The 20,099-nt window shown below is 51.3% G+C and overlaps 9 protein-coding genes across 12 annotated transcripts; 5 read left to right on the forward strand and 4 right to left on the reverse strand.

Moving 5' to 3' along the window:
* Positions 1–327: 327 nt before the first annotated feature.
* On the reverse strand, positions 328–1,660 carry PV06_01803. 2 transcript variants are annotated; one of them, XM_016402432.1, is made up of 3 exons: positions 1,272–1,660; positions 877–1,030; positions 328–813 (listed from the first exon to the last, which is right to left on the reverse strand). In XM_016402432.1, the coding sequence occupies exons 1-3, from the start codon at positions 1,272–1,274 to the stop codon at positions 551–553; spliced, it is 420 nt and encodes a 139-aa protein (XP_016266329.1). In that variant the 5' UTR covers positions 1,275–1,660; the 3' UTR covers positions 328–550. The 2 variants fall into 2 exon arrangements, with proteins under 2 accessions (XP_016266329.1, XP_016266328.1); XM_016402431.1 differs by having other exon boundaries at positions 877–1,660.
* A 173-nt stretch (positions 1,661–1,833) lies between these two features.
* Positions 1,834–2,991, forward strand: PV06_01804 (uncharacterized protein; the record flags this gene model as incomplete). The annotated part of the gene is made up of 3 exons (XM_016402433.1): positions 1,834–2,027; positions 2,178–2,251; positions 2,675–2,991. The coding sequence occupies 3 exons, from the start codon at positions 1,834–1,836 to the stop codon at positions 2,989–2,991; spliced, it is 585 nt and encodes a 194-aa protein (XP_016266330.1).
* Positions 2,847–3,182, forward strand: PV06_01805 (uncharacterized protein; the record flags this gene model as incomplete). The annotated part of the gene is made up of 1 exon (XM_016402434.1): positions 2,847–3,182. One exon carries the CDS (start codon positions 2,847–2,849, stop codon positions 3,180–3,182), a length of 336 nt encoding a protein of 111 aa, XP_016266331.1.
* Positions 3,183–3,667: 485 nt separating this feature from the next.
* PV06_01806 (uncharacterized protein) lies at positions 3,668–5,054 on the reverse strand (the record flags this gene model as incomplete). The annotated part of the gene is made up of 4 exons (XM_016402435.1): positions 3,668–4,499; positions 4,564–4,658; positions 4,843–4,904; positions 4,961–5,054. The coding sequence occupies 4 exons, from the start codon at positions 5,052–5,054 to the stop codon at positions 3,692–3,694; spliced, it is 1,059 nt and encodes a 352-aa protein (XP_016266332.1). The 3' UTR covers positions 3,668–3,691.
* Positions 5,055–5,390: 336 nt separating this feature from the next.
* On the forward strand, positions 5,391–5,932 carry PV06_01807. 2 transcript variants are annotated; one of them, XM_016402437.1, is made up of 2 exons: positions 5,391–5,755; positions 5,807–5,932. In XM_016402437.1, exons 1-2 carry the CDS (start codon positions 5,533–5,535, stop codon positions 5,872–5,874), a joined length of 291 nt encoding a protein of 96 aa, XP_016266334.1. In that variant the 5' UTR covers positions 5,391–5,532; the 3' UTR covers positions 5,875–5,932. The 2 variants fall into 2 exon arrangements, with proteins under 2 accessions (XP_016266334.1, XP_016266333.1); XM_016402436.1 differs by having other exon boundaries at positions 5,391–5,932.
* PV06_01808 lies at positions 5,922–7,938 on the forward strand. Of its 2 annotated transcripts, XM_016402439.1 has the most exons (3): positions 5,922–6,026; positions 6,085–7,613; positions 7,664–7,938. In XM_016402439.1, the coding sequence occupies exons 2-3, from the start codon at positions 6,132–6,134 to the stop codon at positions 7,790–7,792; spliced, it is 1,611 nt and encodes a 536-aa protein (XP_016266336.1). In that variant the 5' UTR covers positions 5,922–6,026; positions 6,085–6,131; the 3' UTR covers positions 7,793–7,938. The 2 variants fall into 2 exon arrangements, with proteins under 2 accessions (XP_016266336.1, XP_016266335.1); XM_016402438.1 differs by having other exon boundaries at positions 5,922–7,613.
* A 3,762-nt stretch (positions 7,939–11,700) lies between these two features.
* Positions 11,701–12,405, reverse strand: PV06_01809 (uncharacterized protein). The gene is made up of 2 exons (XM_016402440.1): positions 12,192–12,405; positions 11,701–12,118 (listed from the first exon to the last, which is right to left on the reverse strand). Exons 1-2 carry the CDS (start codon positions 12,277–12,279, stop codon positions 11,733–11,735), a joined length of 474 nt encoding a protein of 157 aa, XP_016266337.1. The 5' UTR covers positions 12,280–12,405; the 3' UTR covers positions 11,701–11,732.
* Positions 12,406–12,731: 326 nt separating this feature from the next.
* PV06_01810 (uncharacterized protein) lies at positions 12,732–16,390 on the forward strand. The gene is made up of 2 exons (XM_016402441.1): positions 12,732–14,599; positions 14,648–16,390. Exons 1-2 carry the CDS (start codon positions 12,977–12,979, stop codon positions 16,322–16,324), a joined length of 3,300 nt encoding a protein of 1,099 aa, XP_016266338.1. The 5' UTR covers positions 12,732–12,976; the 3' UTR covers positions 16,325–16,390.
* Positions 16,391–17,760: 1,370 nt separating this feature from the next.
* On the reverse strand, positions 17,761–19,947 carry PV06_01811 (uncharacterized protein; the record flags this gene model as incomplete). Its single annotated transcript, XM_016402442.1, has 1 exon — positions 17,761–19,947. The coding sequence occupies exon 1, from the start codon at positions 19,705–19,707 to the stop codon at positions 17,761–17,763; it is 1,947 nt and encodes a 648-aa protein (XP_016266339.1). The 5' UTR covers positions 19,708–19,947.
* Between the last annotated feature and the right edge of the window lie 152 nt (positions 19,948–20,099).

Genomic DNA, 20,099 nt, shown 5'->3' on the forward strand with positions numbered 1-20,099 from the left:
CCGACCAAGGTCGGTCAATTGGAGGACTTTGAAGTCGATCAAACCTCAGCATCAGTTCTCTTAAACACTGTGTTTGAGCGTAAACCCATCATAATTCGACGGGAGGATGGATTCGAGAAGAGACGGCTACTGCGCTGCACAAGATGCAAACTAGTCCTTGGATACGGTCTGGACGAGGTGCAGTCTGGACAGGTACAAGATAATGAAGGTGCGATGTACTTGCTTCCTGGGGGAATGATGACTACGAAAGCGATGAAGGGAGGTGTACGGCCATCGACACCGTCTTGGGCACGAGAAAATCCATGAAATGCGTTCAGACAATGCAAACACGTTTGAATGATTTTCCTCTTATTCTGAACCACGTAGAATCTGATTGCTGGCCAAATCTGTACTGTCTAACATTGGGCCGTTTGTGAAAAGTGGTAGAGACAAGCTTGCGCCAAAGCCAACGCTGCAATCAAGTATGCAATTGCTCCCATGCCGTAAACCATACACTCGTAAGCAAGAACCGCTGAAGCACTCCCTCTGTACGCGCGTGCACACGAGAGTCTCAGTTGGCAAGGATGGTGCGGACCAGATCCATGTAGTTGATCTCTCCACTACTGGTATCAACCGCTTTCAACAATTCATCAACCTCTTCATCGCTCATTTTCTCGCCCAGGTTTGTCAGGATGTACCGTAATTGGCCCACCCCTATGAAACCGGTCATGTCCTTATCAAATACTTGAAAGCCACGGCAATATTCTTCTGGTTCGCCAGGATCTCTGAAGCCTCCCGGTCGGTTCAGGACTTTGCTGAAGGAGTCGAAGTCGACTATCCAATTGTTAGCCTACTTCTGCCATAGAAATGTGATATGTATTTGTAGAGTCTCCTTACAATCACCACCCACTTGTTTCTCTAGGTCTCTGATTTCTGCAAGAGTCGGGTTTTGTCCACAGGCTCGAAGGAGGTCGCCAAGGGAATCGAGGGCGACGCGTCCATTGCCTCGCTTGTCGTACAGGGAGAAGGCTTCTTTGTAGTTGGTGGAAGTCTGCGAGGCAGCATGCGAATTAGCCATTCTGAATTATGATGGTGAAAAAAGAGAATGGAGAGTATTTGGGTGTCGATGTCGGCGCCAGAACTTTATATGAGAAACAAAATAAGGACAGACGCAGGAGGTTGCGTGTTGTGTCTCTCAAATGGCTGCAATTGGGCTCGGGAGCATCCTTTCTTCCTGCCCTCCTTGTCCCGAATCTGACAATCCATTGGACGAATGAACGCAGGGGACTCACCATCTTGTTAAACTGCAGGCCCAATTGTAACAGTGAATCTTTCTATGCTAACGTGAGGTTTGAGGGATCGATTGCGATATTTTGAGGTACAGGTCGAGTAGAAGGTGAGTGCGGTGTGAAATAAAAAGGTGAGGCTCTCCTGAAGCAGTGTTGACACTTAGATGAGCCTTGCAATCCTCGGGGGCTTGATCCACGTCTCTTGCATCCCTGTCGATAGGCGGTGTCGGTTACCCAGCCAACACAGCCTAGAACAACACCAGTACGAGTACGGCGTACCCCGTATGGGCGCGAGCATTCATACAATTCTCCCGTTGACAGAGGCAGCGATCATAGTCAATTATGCTTGTTCGTTCTTCGATCTTACGAGTCCATCAGCCTCGTTGTCGTCCTCCTCCTCCTCCTCCTCCTCCTCCTCCTCCTCCTCCTCCTCCTCCTCCACCTTTGCCTAGCGAAAAGATCGCATTGGCTATACCAACGCACACCCTCAGAATCTTCTGCTCCCGCTTAGGCATCAGCCGGAAGAGAAGGTGCATCACGACCATTGATTATTACCCATGTCAAAATGCTGCGTAGTATCACGAAACAAAAGATGATCTATCTTCTGAGTACCAACATCATCACCCGAAGATGCCAGATCGTTTGTCTTTTTACCACCCTAGCTCATCCGCCTCGTGGGGATCATGAGGCTCTTCACGTGGGCCAACAATTTCAATATTCACGCAAACCGCGGAAGTGTTACCGGAAGACTCGCAACCAGTATGTTCGATGCAGAGACTTGTGGTAGGCCCGCCTGATGGCCCTCAGGCGACTTCTCGGGATTTTCTTTGGGATTTGGCGTATCCTTGTCAAACGCAGATTTCTTCCGGAGGCAAGGCCGAGAAGACTCCCTTCTGACTAAACATACAGGTCCGCCAACCTCCGGTTAGGGACCTATCGCATTGACGAGGCGGAACGATCACGACTTGTTATGCCAGTAAACGGTAAGGGTCAGTCGATCCAATACGGCTACATCGCGCGGCTGCTCATTCCCCTGTTCCCTACCTATGGAGTAACCCTACCTAACATACGGGTGAGAGATTTCGCGTATACGCAATGTGACGATTCAAAACATTTAACCAGAACTCATACCAATGTACCAGCAATCCAGCGCGTGATTGGCGATTTCGCCTGTTTGTAAGGATCCCCCCTCCTTGACGTTGCAATCTGCGTGCCAGGATTCTGCTCGGTAGTGTGTCTCAAAAAAGCTTGCGTCAAACACTCTGGATCAATACATGCGGGTCTCATGATAAGGGGATATAGATACCTCCCTCGTCGCTCGAGATATTACGCATCGCGCATACGTCCTTTTCTCATGGTCTGGTTCTTTTCCAAATCCTTCTGTTTTCTGCGCTGAACACTTGCAGAATTGACAATCGGCAAACTTTGTATCGAACCCATGGCTTCCAGTAGCATGGAAGAGAGACCTGCCTGTAACCGCGCCCGGTCGACATCAGGCTCCACCAGCGCCTCTTCGACGTCCGAGATGCACGTCAAGATCACCAAGCAAATGCGCATACAACAAGATCGCTGGGCGGAATGGCAACAGAAACAGATTGCGCTGTTCCAAGAAGCCGCTATGGCCCCAGACACCGAAGACTCCTTACGAAAACGAATCACGTCGAAACGACCACATCTTCACCTCGACAAAGTCTCGTCTACTCTACGAAGGCTTCGAGGTTAGCTTGGGCCCGGTTTTTGGTGCGAGATCGTCGTCCTGAGCGACATTTTCAATACCACTCACCATGCCGTTCTACTGTCCCCCCGGAAAACAAATCACAATCGGCAAGAGGACCACACCTGGCCAGAGAACAAACCCTGCCACCCCTATGTCGATCGACCCTTTGCAGTATCTGTGGGCGAACTTGGCTATAGGAGGGCGTTCATGCGCATAACACCCCGAGACGTCGACTTGCATGGACCTAAACTTGACAGTTTCTTCCATCACGGATCGGCACTTGATTTCGGACCCCTTAGCGTCTTTCCTCCTCTCGCCACATGGCATTGACAGAAGGGTTGCATCCAAAAGTCGGCTGATGGTGTAAGACACTCCCATCTTCTGAAGGGGCGACAAATACGGTTATCTCGGCTCATTGCCGAAGAGGCACTATACTCGTGTTCGTGTGCATGCCTGGAACATCCCCAGGATCTGGATTGCAGGAAACTGTGTTGAACGTTCTTTTTCTTAGCGTTGGCGTTGGTGGAAGACAAAAGCGAAAGATCTTCCATGGATGAATTGTGACCTGGTTTTCTCGCTCTTATGGGACTGGCGCAGAACAAAATGCCACCAATATCATGTCATCGTCATTGTCACCTATATAGACAGAACCAAACATATATGTACGGGTCTAGCAGTTATGCTTATCGCACCCAAAGCTATAGTGCTATGCCGCCACCTCTTTCACAACCATATTCTGCTGGGTGCTTTCCACCTTGGCCTGTCCATTTTCCTGCTTCTTCCCATGCACCCCGGCGATCCGGGCGTGGATGTGCGCTTCCGCCGTGCGTCCTATGCCGGCATACCGCGGGATCCACCCGTCTCTCTTCATGGCCTCGATCGGCACCAACACGGCGTCCTTGTTCGGGTGCAAAAAGTACGCAAACGTGTACCTGTCCACTCCGCCGTGGGCTGCCGTTGGCACGACCCGATGCCACGTCGACTTCAACGCTCCCGCCGTCCAGAATTCGAGCATGTCCCCGATGTTGATGAGGACCATGTCGTTGAACACGGGCGCGGGCGTCCAGGTCTCGTTGTTCAAATCCAGCTCGGGCGCCGTGTAGTGCGGTGGCCTCACCTGTAGGCCGCCTATGGATTGCTGGAAGAGTAGGGTCAGTGTTCCCCAGTCTGTGTGCGGGGAGATGCGAAACTTGGCGACATTTTGTCCTGCTGCTGCTGCCGCAGTCGTCGTCGACAACTGTGCGACCGGTGGGTAGTGCATGAGTTCAAAGTTGTCAAAATTGATGGCGTCGGGATCGTGTTGGGCCGTGAACTGGTCGCGTGGGAGGTCAAGTGCCTGTGCAATCAGTTCGAGCAGGCGTCTCGTAAACGACTGGACTTGTTTCTGGAAGGATTGGATCTGGTCACGAGCTTCGTTCAGGATCGGTGAGAGCGGTGCTCCTGATGCGTCTGTTGCTGTCGGCCATTTGTTGATGCTGAATGCCTCCCGGGGGTCTTTGAAGGTGCCGTAGGCGCTATGTTCGGTCGTCTGTCAGTGGGTGACAATTCGCGAAGACGGATAGATGAGGTACTACTCACCCATTGGAGCTGGCAGGTTTGAACCCGGCGTTTTTGGCTGGTATGTATGGTGCTTGGAGTTTGGTTTCGAGGGGTTGTGCGAAAAATCTCTTCTCCTGAGGTTGAGGTGGAATTAGTATATCGTCAAGATAACTGCTCGCATGTCAACATCGACGAGGCTTTGAGGCACACAGATATATGATAGGATCAAGGTGAAGCCACTTCGGGTCATATCCTCGCCAGCTGCAGTGCCACCTGGCCAACTCAAGCAAAGGTCGGAATGGCTGACGAAGAACTCACAAGATCAAATATACCATCGACAGCGACTTGTGGTATAGGATGGTTCTTCACGTAGAAGAAGCCTAGTGTGGATCTGTTAGCACATGATGAGAACACATTTTGGAATGCATCGACAGACCCCAGTCGGCACATGCCTGAAGAAGCTCCTGCGCAACGGTCTCTGGCGACGTCGATACCTGCTGGTAATCTATAATTGGGATATCAGTGCTCATGGTGTAGATCTGAGTGTTCCGCGAGCCGAACAGTCAAAACGCTGGGGGTATTCAGGCGCTCAAAAGCATCACCAGCAGATCAAGTCAGAGGGCGAAACCTCCATCCTAGAACGGAAATGGGCGTCAATCCAAGTATCAACGGCCGATAAGCAGCGTGAAAGATGCCCATGGGCAGGAGAGATAAGGGTAACGAGCCTAATCTATCAATGTCAAATACCAGGCCTGTGCCCCGGAAAGAGGCAGGGTACTCAGATTAGGTGCTCGCCGAGGTCTGCATTACTGGCTGTCAGCACGGAGTGACCGGCCTCATTATGCTATGCAAGATCGTAATAGATGGGATTGTTTAATTACGAACCGGTCTGTCTATCTTCAAGCAATTGCCTAGACTGCTTGGACGATGCTTAATTAGCCGTGCCAAGACTTGTGGCTCAAGCTCGCGCCTCTCTCTCTCCCGTGAAGTCCCCTTTACACGTACAGTATGCATCGTGTAACCACAATCCTCCACACCAAAAGGACACCTGCAACGTCTCAACGATTGAAATTCTCGCAAACTGAAATTGTCATCGACCTATCACATCCTCTCTCTACCATATCTCTTCTCATCCCGTCCATCGGCGATGTTCCGAAAAGAGCTGGACAGCCGTGCAAGGAGAGGACTGGACGAGGTGGCGGGTTGTCGATTAACACCACGAATCTCATTGGTCGGTCCTTATCAAGCCTCGCTCTGGAGTCCTACGCTGACCGTCTAGAAGCGATTGTCATCGGCTGCCTCCGCGTTCTTGACTCGCTACCATGCTTCAGATCACCCATGTGGGCTTGAATAGGGTCGCATCAACATGGGGTCCCTCTCGTTTGGCGTATCTTGCTCGAGACCCAGGGCGATCGAGGCTCGTTAGCTAACTTCTCCGACCGTCCTGGTCCAAATCTTCAAATATATATCAACGATACTGGGCTCGGGGGATCAGCCTCATAGTTCGTCTCCCTCCCTCGACTTCCTGTACAGCTCGTCTTTCCTTTGACACTCTGACAGCTTGCAATCCTGCTGTCCCATATCAGGATTCGCCAACCTTTTAAACCATGGCCTCGGTCGAGTCTTCTTCGTCGCCTACGATCGGCGAGTCTAAAGATGTCGTCGACATTGAAAAGCAGGCGAATATCACTTCTTCGGACGACAGCGAGGTTCGCCACGGAAGCGTGACTCCAGCCTACGAAATTGCTCGGGCCCGAGAGATCCAGAATTCCATCACGCCTCTTCGCTGGCTAAGCAAAGGAGAGTTATGGCTGGATGAAAAGATGGGCGTCGAGACGCAAGGTATCGACCGCATCCCCGAGGATCAGAAAAAGCCGCCTTCTATTCTCAATGCCTTTTTCATGTGGTGGTCTATGACCTGTCATGTCGGGACCATCCCCATCGGTGTCCTGGGTCCTGAAATGGGTCTGACTCTCGGTCAATCCGTCGCCGCCATCGTCGTCGGAACCTTCTTGGGCGCACTTTGCCCGTCCTATACTGGTACACTCGGGCCCAAGACGGGTCTTCGACAGATTGCCACCTCTCGATACTCGTTCGGCTTCTGGGGCGCCAAGCTCTGCAGTGTCCTCAACGTCATTGTTGGTGCCGGATTTGCTGTGGTCAATGTGGTCATCACGGGACAAATGCTGTCTGCGGTGAGCGACTACAGCATGACCGTGGCGGTTGGTTGCGTTATCGTGGCCGTCATCTCATACGTCGTCTCGGTGTTTGGATTCTCAATCATTCATACTTTTGAAAAGTACAGCTGGATCGTATGTTTCATCCTAGTCTGTGTGCTGTACGGGCAAGCCGCACCACACGTTGTGCCTTCGGCACCGGGTTTCGGAACGAACCTTGAGGTGGCAGGCTCCTGGCTGAGCTTCATGGCCATCTGTTTCTCGAGTGCATCTGGTTGGTGTTCGATTGCTGCCGACTATTACTGCAACTATCCGGCCAAGACGAAGAGCTGGAAGATCTTTGGCCTTACCCTAGCGGGTCTGACCATACCTACCACCTTTATCACCGTCGCCGGTGCCTGTATCGGCAATGCTGCCTTGTTGGCCGCTTACCCTCCATACGCAGACGCATATGAGAATCACAGCCTTGGTGGTCTTCTTCGCGAAGTCTACCATCCTCTGGGATGGAGCAAATTCTGTCTGGTGCTCCTGACATTCAGTGTGCTCGGCAACAACATCGCGATCAATTACTCCTCGGGTCTATCCATGCAGCTTCTCGGCCACTACTTCCATGCCATTCCCAGATTCATCTGGTCGTTCTTGGTTGCCTTGGTCGTTGCCATCCTCGCTATTGCTGGTAAAGACCATCTCTCGACCATTGTCTCCGACTTTGTATCCTTGCTGGGATATTGGACCATCTCTTTTACGCTCATCCTTCTGCTCGAAGATCAATTGTTCCGCAAGCGATCGGGTGAAGGTTACAACTTGGAGGTGTGGGACCAGCCATCAAAACTGCCCCTGGGTATCTCTGCGACCCTGGCATTGCTGTCTGGCTATCTAGCAGGTGGTGTCACTGGTATGGCTCAAGTTTGGGTAAGTCGTCTACGTCTGATTGTCATCAAGATACTAACGATTTGCTCTAGTATGTCGGTCCTATTGCTCGTTATTTCGGCACGTATGGTGGCGACGTCGGTATTTATTTGTCCGGTGCCATTACGCTCGTCGTGTATACCCCATGTAGATGGTATGAGAGAAAGAAGACTGGCCGGTAGTCTCGGGACACAGAAAATATCTTACATGGGTGTTTTGCTATTTTCGACCACTTGAACATCAAGATACATGTCTAATTTCAAACGTTTTGTTTCCGTGTGCAGCTCATGGTAGTTTAGAGGACTCTGTGAAAATGGAACAAAAGTTTTAGCATGTCTGATACACGTATTCCTTTTGCACCCACTGCTGAAATTGACTTTCATCCATCCAGCCCCGGGGATCTTTGATCCTTGATCAGAACTGATCGATCGAACATGCAGCATACATCATTTCCCACGTGGCGATCTGTAACCAAATCTCGGGGAATTTTGTGTTGTGTACTCGGTAATGGAAGTCCCAGGTCGCGCGCTCCTACGCGAGGACACTGCATGACTAGTACCTTGCTTGAGTTACTATAGAGCCACCGACACGAGAAGTGACTGACGGATGTGCGCAATGTGTGTAGCCGAGGAATACCGACTACGGAATACGACGAGATGGTTACGAAAGCATTTGGGCATGCAATCCTTTCTTGGGCTCCCTATCAAAGTGATTGTTGTTGCCATGATCCTCGGCACGTACTCTTGACATACTCCGTACAAGCGCGCGACTTCATCAACAGTGTAAACCTTTTCTTTTCCATGGACCTGGTCTCGACCACCCTCGACTTGTAAGCCACAGGAGAAAAGTCAAGTCAAGTTGCCCTCCCCGAGATTACGAATAAGAGGACGAGCAATGGCCTGGTAGGAATTGCTTGATCGAGCTTAGCTATAAGGACCGGAGTATGTTGGGCTATCTATTGTACTTAGGTCCTTGGTCCTTGCGGGGGTTGGGCTTATTCTCCTTGATGATCAAGCACTGGCCGCTCGCGAGTAAAGTGTGCAGGGTCCTGTCCTGATAAGAACATTCGATCGCCTGGTCCATCTCCATCATCAAACCAGTCCGCCCTTTCCTCCTCTTTCCTCTCTTCCTTCTAGCTGAGAATAAGTTTCGGTACAGTGCCTCTTACAGTATACAGTATTGTGTCGTGACGCCTCTCAGCGACACGAGGACTACGTCGTCCGTGATTGAGAGAAGCAAGTCACCTGGCACGCTCCGAGATAGGTTTATCGCTGTAGCTCGGTACTCCGCATTCTCGCACCTCAATAGGTTAGGTACTCGTAGGTAAGCTTTGGCCCCACGAGGGTGTTTCCAACCTAAACGCAAGTCAGTCCAAGATAACGGGCCAGTGCCACTAACTACCGCCCTTTCCCCCAATCAACCAACCGAATCACTGTCAAAAGCCTATCGCGCTACCTATTGTAGTAGAGTTGTGATACGCAAGTCCCATGCCTTTGCCCCCGCGAAGGAATCCGTGGCGTAAGTCGTTAGGAGTAATCTCTACTCCGTAAAGATGGTGCTGAAGTCCGAGGCTCGTTGATTTCGATGGATTTGGGAGAGGGGCGGGCTGGCTGGCCAAGTCTGGCCGGAGTAATAAGAACTCGTCTATATCCAGACATATACATAACCCAGGGTAGCCAGCCAGCAAGCCGAGACCAGCCCAGCCCGGCCCAACCTGGGTTTGATCTTCTATCTCTCTCTACCTTGTTACTCTTGTACGGATTCTTATCCAGGGTTGGTAGACGAGTTTCGAGTCCTGAGGCACCTTTATTACCTGCTCAACACTCTTCACATCGCCGACTTTTGATAGCTTACCAACCCCCCAGAGGACGTCTTTGTCCGTTACCTACCTACCTCCAAGCAATTCTTCAGGTATGGCTTCACATATCGGAGACGCATCACCACCAGAAGCAGCGCCTGCTCGGCTGGACGAAAAGAAGACGGTGGCATCAGCTTCCCCGGACGACGATTCCATCTCCTTCCAAGATGGTACGGCAACAGAGCCAGGAATGATACTCAGCCATGACGAGTATCATCTGGCTACCTTGGGGTATAAGCAGGAGTTTATACGATGTTTGGGATTCTTCGAATCATGGGCCGCTACGTGTACGTTTCTGTTCCTCTTCTTTTCAGCACCGCAAGCCGGACATGCATCCGAAATGAAAAGGGGAATAGGCTAACAAGAGCATCTTTACTATACCAGTCACCTCGATGAACTTTGTGAGTGGTATTCCCGTCCTTTTCGGATGGGTCATGTATACCGGAGGACCGAAAGCTGCTTTCGCAAACTGGACCATGGTCGGCGGATTCTCTTGTATCGTTTCCCTCGTGATGGCGGAACTGGGAGCTGCGTTGCCAACCACCGGTGGGATTTACTTCTGGAGCTATCGTCTTGGTGGAGAGAAATACGGTCCGTTCCTGAGTTGGATGACGGCTTGGTGGAATGTATGTGAACGCACCCTGTACCCAAACACCCTCCCCGCCTATCATCCCTCCAGCCTTTTCTATCTTTCAAGGCAAGACCATACTGACTCCAACACAGTGGGCAGGCTGGGTCACCGTTGTCCCTGGTGTTCAGCAGGGATCGACAAACTTTCTGGTTAGCGCTTTGATGATCAAGTATCCTGATGCCGAAGTACTGCACAAGGGCTGGTTAGTGTTCTCCCCGTCATCAACCTCAACCCTAGATTGGAAACATGGAACTCACCGTCGTTGACACTAACATCAACTCGGCAGGTTTCTGTGGCTGCTCACGAGCATAGGCATGATTTTTGCCATGATACCCAACATCTACAGTCCGAGACTGCTTCAATGGTACTTCCGGTTCGCAGTCTTCATCTTCTTCTCGCTCTTTTTCATGTACTGGGTCTGGTTCCCCGTCGAAGCCTCCAAGAAGCATTTCAATAGCAGCCACGGGGTCTTCGACCTCTTCTACAACGGCATCAACCTGGGCTCGGAGAAACAAGCGTCGGACGGATACTGCTGGGTCATTTCGGTCCTGTTTGGCGCCTGGGTTTTTTATGGATATGATGCCAGCGCCCATCTCAGCGAGGAAACGAAGCAAGCATCCACCGTCGTCGCCAAGGGCATCTACCTCTCAACCTTCTCCGCGTGGCTTCTGTCAGTTCCAACCCTGATATTGATTTTGTTTTGCATGCAAGACTTTGAAGGTATCATCTCTGCGACGTATGCAAACAACTGGGCCGAGTACCTGGTCCAGACCATTGGAGAAAACGGGGCCGTTGCGATTCTTTCCATGCTCTGGGTTGACTCGACATGCGCAACCGCATCGTGTTTCATGTCGGCGCAACGAGTCACGTACGCCATTTCTCGAGACCATGTTCTCCCTTTCAGCAGCTTCTTCAGGAAGTTGTCCAAGCGAAAGATGGCGGTCAATGCCGCTCTTTTGGTTTGTGCCATCTCGATTATCGTCACAACAGCTGTCATCGGGTAAGTTCTCGAATCCAAACGGTTATCAAGTACAGTTATTGACGCATCTGCAGATCAACTGTTGCCTTTTCCGCCATCACTGCCACCGCCACGATTTCTACAAACTTCTCTTACCTCTTCCCAATCGTCGCCAGACAAACAGTGGGTCGTAAGACTTTTGTGCCAGGCAAATGGAATCTGGGAAAGTTCTCTGCACCGTTGGCTTTAATCGCCACATTGTACATATCTTTTCTGTTTATCGTTCTGCTGCTGCCACAACTGTACCCGGTGGACGCAGAGACACTGAATTATGCACCCATTTGTATTGGAATCATCTCTATCATCAGCTTGGGAGGATGGTTCCTTCCCAAGTGGGGCGCGAGACATTGGTTCGAAGGTCCTATCAAGACATTCTCCGAAGCCGAGTTAAGAAACGCGAGAGTTCAGGGTGGAGAGGCAACAGTCGAGGAAGGGGCCGCGATGAAGAACGCAATGTTTGGACATCGCAAGAGCCTGTCAGAATGATCATGAAGCTGGTCTCCGTCTGCGGGTTGTCAGGAGAGGGTGAAAATATCGTCGTAAGGTCGAGCAGTTGACACCATCACGTCGAAGTAGTGGGACATTAAACGGTTGAATCAATTCGCAATTGACTTCCTATAATCTTTGCCTTACAATATCTTTACCTGCTGCTCTGAGAGACTCCTCGCCGTCAACAAGGACACACCATCCCTCTCCGCCGGCGGTGCCAGACTCAAAGCCGCCGACAGCAGACTCAAAATTATCCAGGGCGTATTTCAAGTCTTGGTAGTCAAAACTTCCTGGCTGCAACCAAACCGCTCGAACTCCAGCGGATTTGGCTTCTTCCAACACCTTTCTCGTGACTGCTGGTGGAGTGAGAAAAGACAGGGCTGTCGTGGCTGGGTTCGGAAGACTTGACACCGAGGGGACTGTGTCGTACGTCTTGGACGGCAGCGCTATTGACGGTCGACCAGGATTGATCGGTATGACGGGAAGTGAATGGACATGGTACCATGCTAGGACTGCACGTAACAAGTATGCCCGTCAAAATATTGTTGTCAAATGATCGAGTGGACAGGGATACATATTACTCACTCCGATAGCCGAACTTGCTCTTGTCTTGACTTGCGCCGACAACGGCAAAGTATGGGGACGAAAAGAAGCGCTTTGCAGCAGCTTCCATGTCGAGGCGGTGTCGAGTGAGTTGACAGGTAGTGAGTGATTAAGTGACTGAAGTCTTGGAGGGTATGTTCGTCTGTACTGAGCAACAGTCTCTGGAGGATTAGAACTGTACTAGAGGTAAATTACCTCATCGTCGATCCGGAGTCACGTCTTTTGTTTTCAGAGATTCTGCCTTGCCAGAGACACTAGACCGTACAATGCTAGTGCCGTGAGATCAAGTGTGGCAGAAGTGGATGTGACTGTTGAGGGGGCTGTGGCTGTGTGATCCGGACTTGACACTCACCGGCCAGGCGTACAAGAGACCCCGGTAACACTCCTACCGAATAGTACCCAATAGCAGTGCCAGCGGCAGCAACAGCCACGGCTACGGGTAACTTGTAGGGGCCACTAAATAGGCAGATGGCATCTTCCACCCCCAGTCGCCTAATACCGTTCAATGTCTAGCGGCCGGGACGCATGTCGTACCCCCCGGCAAAGCTGCAGCTGCATTGAACAAGTGTGTGAGTTCTTACAAGCTGGGATCAAAAAGATGGCCACCTCCCTCTTCGACAGCAGCCTTTGCTGCCTTAGCCGTACTCGATTGTCTCCGTACGCACTTGCCTTTCGATCGCCATTGCCACCTCGAACCATTTGTCTCGCCACACCCTCGGTACGATTACGGACTGTGGAAACACGTCCACAGCAATTCCCAACGCACAATGGCTGCGTCGACTCCCCGCACGCGCGACCAGCCCGACATAAGGGCGAGGATAAGCATCACCGACGAATCTACCCAAGATATCAGAGAACGACTTCAAGAGGCAGATCAGAGACAGAGGGCTCTACGTTCACAACAATCATGGCACTCTGCAGACGCGAACAGTGCTCTGCAGCGAGCGGTCTTGAGAAAGACACGGACCATCCCTTATCGCCAGTCTCGTCTGAGCGACGATCTGGTCTCCGATGCTCTGCCATACCCACTGAAGCGGTCCAACAGTTTCAACTCGCTGTCGACTCTACAACGGGAAGCAGATGGCGCTGCATTGAGCATGTATAGAGGGTCCCCCATATCCGCCATCAGCCCACCTTGTGTTGGCCCAGCATATCGACACTACAGCATCGACTCTGAAGATCAAGACCCATGCCCACCACGAGCACCGGCCAAAGTTGAAATACTCAATGCTCAACGCAGATACCTGACGAACTGGAAAAAGTCGATCAAGAAGAGAAAGACGCAGAAAGCGTCTGTCAAAAGTCAGAAAGACAACGAACACAGGCGAGCGGCTTTGGTGAATGCGGAGGTGAATTCGGTCCAGCACAGACATGAGTCTAGTACCGGACAAAGCTTGCCTGTGCGCACCAAGAGTTCCAAAAGCATCGCTTCACAGGTTGTGAAGACGCTTAGCCTAGGCAAATTTGGACGCCCTGGAAAATCGAACACCACCGATCCGCCAAGCTGGGCCGACTTTGACAGCAAAGATGAGCTTCGCAAATGGATGGAAAGATCACAATCTACGTTGGAAAATGCACAATGTGACCTCCCGGCTGAACTTCCTGCCGAGCTTCCTCAATACACTCCATTTCAAGATTCAACCCGGACCCAACACAATGAGCCCGCACTCCTACTGGAGGATACTCCGGCCCATAGAGAAAAGGACGACGTGCTGTTGTCGAAAGAGTCGGAGCTGGACCCAAAACCATCAAGGAGCAATTCGAAGTCGATGAGGTGTGATCACTGCCAGAACCCGATTCGTCTCAACCAGCTCTATTACCATTGCTCTATCTGCGAAGATGGTGATCGTATACTCTGCTCCGCTTGCGACCAAGTAGGGTGGAGTTGTCGCCATGATATTACAGAAAAGATTCGAAGTGTTTCTCGCGCGATACCGTCGCGCAAGGTCGAATTGGAACCAGCCATAAAAGGACGAGCCCGTGCCGAGTCACAACAATGTGCGGCAACATTGTGGGAATCAACCATCACGCCCAAATCCTGCCCTGAAAGCGATCGCCCAACAGAAAGTCAGTCTCATGGTAGGAAATCCCCGTCACCTCTGACTACGCCTAGTGGAGACCAGCCCAAAACTGCTTCGCAAAATGGGTTTCCTTGGAACTGGGGCGAAAATAGAGATTCCGAGCTTCGTCGACGCGAATATGGTCTAGCTGTTCGCGAGAAGGAGGTTGCCTTTAGGGAGAAAGAAGCCAGCATACGAGAACAGCAAGCAACCTTACGAGAACGAGAGGCCACGTTGGAAGTCAAAGAACAGCTATTCACCCTTCAGCTACAGGCCGCCATATCGAAGCAAAAGCATGAAGCATTTCTGGCAACGGGAGCCCAATTCGAGGTAAGTGCGAGAGTTCCCGCGTACTTCTTGGTCATTAATTAGAAACAGGACGGCCACGTCAGGACCCATGCCAACAAGCGGAAACAATCCGGCGGCGGACAGAGCGGGCTGTCACCGGCCAACTCAATTACATCCGGCCAAAGATCACCACTGAAACGGTCTTCCAGTGGTGGGCACGGTCAAGATCCTTACGATGATGATGAGGAAGAGAATGGTTCTGGAACGCCGAAGAAGTTGAAACACGAACCAGAGTCCATGCAATCCCCCGAGAAATTGTTTGCTTGTCCCTTCTGCAAGTACGACAAAGACAGATATTCGGAACGAAACGTACAAGAAAAACATTATCGCGGTTGCGCCAGTGGCTATTGGCCGGATATCTCCCGAGTGAAGCAACATCTGTACAGGGTCCACTGGCGGCGCATTCATTGTGTTCGCTGTTTTACTAAATTCGACAGGAAGGAGCTTCTAGATAAACATGTGAGAGAGTCTCAACCATGTGGTCTGGTAGAATGCCCTTGCCCGGAAAAGTTTGACGATGGCCAATACAACGACATTCGCCGCAAGAGGCCGGCGAGTACACCCGAGCAAGTATGGTACATCATTTACAGCATATTGTTCCCGGGACAGCCACAACCCAGCAGTCCATACGCAGACAACATGGGTTCGCAAGTGGAGCCGGAGAAAGCCCAACCCGTTCCAGAACAAGGAGCGATGAATGCCCTGGGCGAGCTTTTTGAATCTCGCCTGGATCAGTTTGCGGGTTCTTCCGAACAAGCTTGGCTCCAATCTCCTGCTGCACGAGACTTCATACGACAACAGTTAAGAGCCTCAATGTCTGACGTCCTCCAGCGGATGAAGCCCGTGGCCAGTCCGTCTATGGCTCTGGGTGGTCCTTCAGTCGAAGTATCTCCATATTCAGTACCTCCATATTCAGCGGTTCCGTCAGAAGCGGCGCGAAGAGGTTCGATTTCACTCACTCCAACTACCTCGGTAGCGCATTCGCCGATTAATGGTGAGGGTTCTGTGAGCAGGTCGAGTTCCGACGCACAGTTCTTGCTCCCTAGCCATCGCAGAAGCTTCAGCAGGCCATTTCCTTCACGGAATGTAGAACGAGAGGGTTCTCTGCGGCTGCTGGATGAGACGGGCTATCAACCATTACATCAAATCAATAATCTTTCTGGTCCTGAGACTTTCCCGATAACTCCGAACCATGATCCAGAAAATGATCAATATGATGAAGAATGCCATAGTTGGACTCAGGGAGATGAGCGAGGACTTGCTCTTTCAAGTGACTTCAACTTTGACTTTGATGCTGGTCTTGGGGTGACAGTCAATTCTTCAGGCCCAGATATCATGCCGCGACCACCAACGACAGGCCAGGCCTTTACTCCAGTAAGGCTCGCCAGTCTTGAACCTATGTCCAATAATCAAGCAGCTGTCAACTCAGGCCTCAAGGCAAATCACTCCAACGCTTCTTCCCTCGACTCTGGATATGGAAGTCTTCGCTACCCAAGAGGAAGGCAAAAGGGTGGCGGTGACGGTGACGGTGACGGCGTGGCAGACGATCGACATTCCAGTCCTGTACCTGAGTCGGCCATCAATTGGTCCGCGTTGAATACGTCGCTTGAAGAATTTATTGGCGGTGCTGTCGAGTCTGGTATGGATGAGTTTGGGAATATACCCTTCGATACTTCAGGCTATCACGCGAGGAATTCTTCTTTTTAGGGTGGCCAAGTCTATACGATGTAATGATGAAGAGGATAATGATCATGTACTATCATTTCAGCAGCATATTTCTATTTCGATATGTGACTACATAACTGTTCTCTCGTTATCTATACCTTTAGCCGTACTCCGACCTCGCCTGTGCACGTTGCGATCTTGATGGTCTTGTCTCCACCTCTTTCGGCTTTCCTTTGCGGCGAATTAAATTTCGTCGTCGTTGAACCTCCCACCTCATCAACGTCCCCGAAAGTGAGCCGACGAGAATATCGACATCCAGTCCGCTGGTTCATCAACTGGTTTCTGTTTTGGCGGGATATCCGCGATGGTGGTGATTCCTGTTGACTGTTGGGCTGTTGACTAGGTAAGCAGGTGGATTTCCAGGAAGGAAAACATCCATCCATCGAGCGGACGACCCTTCCGTTATCTTGAGGCGAAATGAATGAATGACAACTGTTCGACCTGATGTCATCGCATACATCACCATCACGAATTGGCATTTTTTTTGCTTTCCGATGGGATCCTAAGAGTTTTGGGGGGGGGGTGGGGGGGGGGCGGAGACGGTGGCTTCTGCGATAAAGGGACTCTCGTCGTCGTCGAGGGACGAGTTTGGGGAGGACCACCCACCAAGTCGTACATTCTCGACTTGATCCCTCCCCAGGGTGGCGGATCAACACGGCAAGGGACGACAACGGTAGGACCTGGTCGCGCTCGTCTGTATGAATTACTTTGGTGTTGGAGGAAGGCGAGGCCCTTTACATCCCCGCCGACGGCGTCCACGCTTACCTGTCCGGTGACAATCGTCGAGTACATGGCGAGATCCAACAATGTCCTCGACACCGGGTTTTGCCCGAGGGCCGACCCGGGATTTCTGTCGACCTTTTTTGCGAAATCTTTTGACCTTCAACCAGCACGACCCTGGAGAACCGACCCTGAAAAGGACACGAACCGAAAAGAGCGAGAACGGCAGGACCACGGGAATTCGAACCTCCCATGAGCGAATTCAACATGATGGTCACCGAGTTGAAAGGCGGAGAGACGGAGACGGTCGTAATCGGTCGACGGACCTAGTACCATGATCGTCACGAACGGCAATGGTAACATGAAGGTTCAGGTGCAAGGACAGAAGGAAGAGGACAAGGAAATGTCGCTCCAGGAGGGTGGCATTTTCTTCATCGGTCAAGGTGTCCCTGTTACAATGTCGGCGACGACGGACAAGATGAGAATCTATAGGGCTTATGCTGAATAAATTCTCTGGTCAATGGTCGGTGCAAGGAAAGCAAAGAAATACACCAAAGACCATTCCTAGGTAGATGTAGACTGTTGGTCTAGACTCTACTACTCTAGTTGGTGATTTGCTGTCACTTGGAGGATGATTTTGACGGTTTTGTATACAAAGCGCCCGAAATAGCACGGCCGTGTAAACTCGTTGAACCTAGTCAATAAAAGTCCCTTGGCCATCGTCTCCCATGACCATCCGGAACATCATAAGTGCCCTGCGGCGACCAAGGCATGTCACCTTGTCCGTACGGTGTCAGGGGTAAATCATAGGGTAGCCTTAACCCGACGATCGTCCTTCCATCAACACCACCATCACCGACGCCACTGCTAGCTGTCACGTTTGACTTTTTTGGTTCGTCACTCCCAAATGCAGGAACCATTCTCGATGTTCTGCTCTTGCCATGGGGCTTCCCATCTTTCTCGGAACCGATGGTATTATTCTTGTGCAACTCCTCCTCTTCTCCCTCTCCCTCCCCGGAATTGAACCCCTCTTCAAACAATTCAGGCCACACGAGAACGCCAATCTCGAAACTCTGAACCACAGTCTCTTGATCCTTTTCCCGCAACGTACCCCAAGCTTGAGTCGACAAGTTGGCACTGGTCAACAGTGCCCATTCGATATCAGGGGTCGGTGTCTGGGGGGAAGGCTTCTCCTTGAACCGCACATACGTCTTGATGTGTGGTGCGGCTTTGTCTCTGCCCGCTCTGGCATCCACGTTGGGCCCTCGAGTCCATCGACACAGAGACTTCCTCAGCGTCGAGATCTGCTTCAGGTGTGCCGCACTCTGTGCTTTTGTATGGATGGATCCTCCGGATGAGTAGCCGTCGAGAGACGCCGCAACGTCGGAAGGTGTAGGGAATATGATGGAGATGCGGTCCCACATTTGGGCTGGCTTGTGGTTGGAGAGTGTCGGGAAGAATTGATTGAGCCATGTCGCTGGTAAGGTGGCGATGGATGAGATCTGACATACGACATGTGCTGGCGAAGGAGTTACGTCTTCCTTCTCAACCTCGTCTTGTGACTTGATCGTCTTCAAAGCGCGGAAAAGACTAGGGTATCCATAGAGTTTCTGGGTCCACAGCTCCTTGACACCAGAGGCAAGACTAAAGTCCTTCATGCGAGACGGGACAGACGCGATCAGGGCACCTCGGACGGCCCCAAAGTCGTAGTCCACGAGTTGCTCTCGGAGTGACTTTGTCTTGTTCCCATAGGCGTTCAGGTATTGCACAAGATCGTACTTGAATCGTGATCCGGAGCCGACGTTGCCCACAGTAGAGCTGGGGGTTTTCACGAAGAGCTTTGGCAATGAAGGAGTCTGCCACACCGCTTGTGTCATGTTCGTCCAGTCCTTACGGAGCATGTTGGCGGTGTGGATAATCACCTGTGCCGTGTCATCGTGGGTGAAAAGCACAAACATCTTGCTGTGGTGCGTCCCAAATTGGTCCGGCAGGTATGCCGTCAATGCGTCAACGTTTGGCCATCTCTTGCACGCTTCGTCAATGGCGATCCTGTTCTCCGAATCTCTCTTCCATGAGCCGTGGACGATCTTGACCTTGACCTGTGGCCGAATGTCGGGGTCGAAAAAGGTCATGAGCCAATCGACGTCGAAACAATAATTGAAGATCCATGCTTCCTTTATGAGAGGGTTGCCGAGTATGTCTTGAAGGGAGATGGTGTCGTTGTTTTCCGAAGCAGGCAGGTCTCGAATTGAGGTTAGTCTGAAAGGTGAAGGGATATATGTGGCATGCTGCCGATCCTGGCCATTTTGCTTTGGACTCGCAGTAGCGGGAAGGTTCGTCTCGCCTGTCGAAAGTCCTGTGTCATGGGCCTCAGTCTTGGTTACATGAAGTGGACGGATTCGGTTCCCCATTGTCTGAGAGACTTGGTGTGGTGCTAGATCTGTGCTGATTTCGGGCTGAGGTGTGCTGGTCTCGGACCGAGATGTACCTGGAGGAGAGATGGGTCGAGAGATGGAACTCAGAAAGTGCGCTCGTCTTGCTCTTACAGAGGCTGCATCTGCAGTCTCACCAGCCACGGACTCGGAGGATGTAGTCGTGTTATCACTACTGTCAACTTTGACACGTTTCAAAGGTCGAGGATCCATGGTGAATGTTACTCTTTTACTTTGGGTGGTCCTAGAGATACTCCATAGGGTCGTCTGATGCTCCTTTTCACTGTAGGTACCGGGTGGGAAGGAACATTTCAAGTCGATGTGGTGAATGCACAGTGTTGCGGATGGGCTCCATATGTGAGTTCTTCAGTCATGGTAAATCAAGTGATACAGAAAGAGACATGACTGGGGACGCAATGCACCTGATGTCGTTGAAGACGTGACCGTGCAAAGTTGAGAAACGTCTGACGCGTTGAAATGAAGGAGCAATTAAACATTCAGTGTCAGAAAATATGTCATTAGACAGTCATTTGAACATTGGCCTCCAATGTTTAGACACCGCCAAGGGATCTAGATTGCTTGGTTTATTTTGGTTGTTATTCATT

The sequence above is a fragment of the Exophiala oligosperma genome (genome assembly GCF_000835515.1).
Source record: "Exophiala oligosperma strain CBS 72588 unplaced genomic scaffold supercont1.2, whole genome shotgun sequence".
Lineage (NCBI taxonomy): Eukaryota > Fungi > Ascomycota > Eurotiomycetes > Chaetothyriales > Herpotrichiellaceae > Exophiala > Exophiala oligosperma.

What these genes read in the sequence shown, in the direction of transcription:
- PV06_01803 (XM_016402431.1), bottom strand. Translation starts at nt 1,057, where the DNA reads ATGGCTAATTCGCATGCTGCCTCGCAGACTTCCACCAACTACAAAGAA. An exon ending in GAAACAAGTGGGTGGTGATT is followed by an intron (nt 814 to 876) that starts GTAAGGAGACTC and finishes ACAATTGGATAG; the next exon opens with TCGACTTCGACTCCTTCAGC.
- PV06_01807 (XM_016402436.1), top strand. Translation starts at nt 5,533, where the DNA reads ATGCATCGTGTAACCACAATCCTCCACACCAAAAGGACACCTGCAACG.
- PV06_01808 (XM_016402438.1), top strand. Translation starts at nt 6,132, where the DNA reads ATGGCCTCGGTCGAGTCTTCTTCGTCGCCTACGATCGGCGAGTCTAAA. An exon ending in CTGGTATGGCTCAAGTTTGG is followed by an intron (nt 7,614 to 7,663) that starts GTAAGTCGTCTA and finishes GATTTGCTCTAG; the next exon opens with TATGTCGGTCCTATTGCTCG.
- PV06_01809 (XM_016402440.1), bottom strand. Translation starts at nt 12,279, where the DNA reads ATGGAAGCTGCTGCAAAGCGCTTCTTTTCGTCCCCATACTTTGCCGTT. An exon ending in GAGCAAGTTCGGCTATCGGA is followed by an intron (nt 12,119 to 12,191) that starts GTGAGTAATATG and finishes TGTTACGTGCAG; the next exon opens with TCCTAGCATGGTACCATGTC.
- PV06_01810 (XM_016402441.1), top strand. Translation starts at nt 12,977, where the DNA reads ATGGCTGCGTCGACTCCCCGCACGCGCGACCAGCCCGACATAAGGGCG. An exon ending in CAACGGGAGCCCAATTCGAG is followed by an intron (nt 14,600 to 14,647) that starts GTAAGTGCGAGA and finishes AATTAGAAACAG; the next exon opens with GACGGCCACGTCAGGACCCA.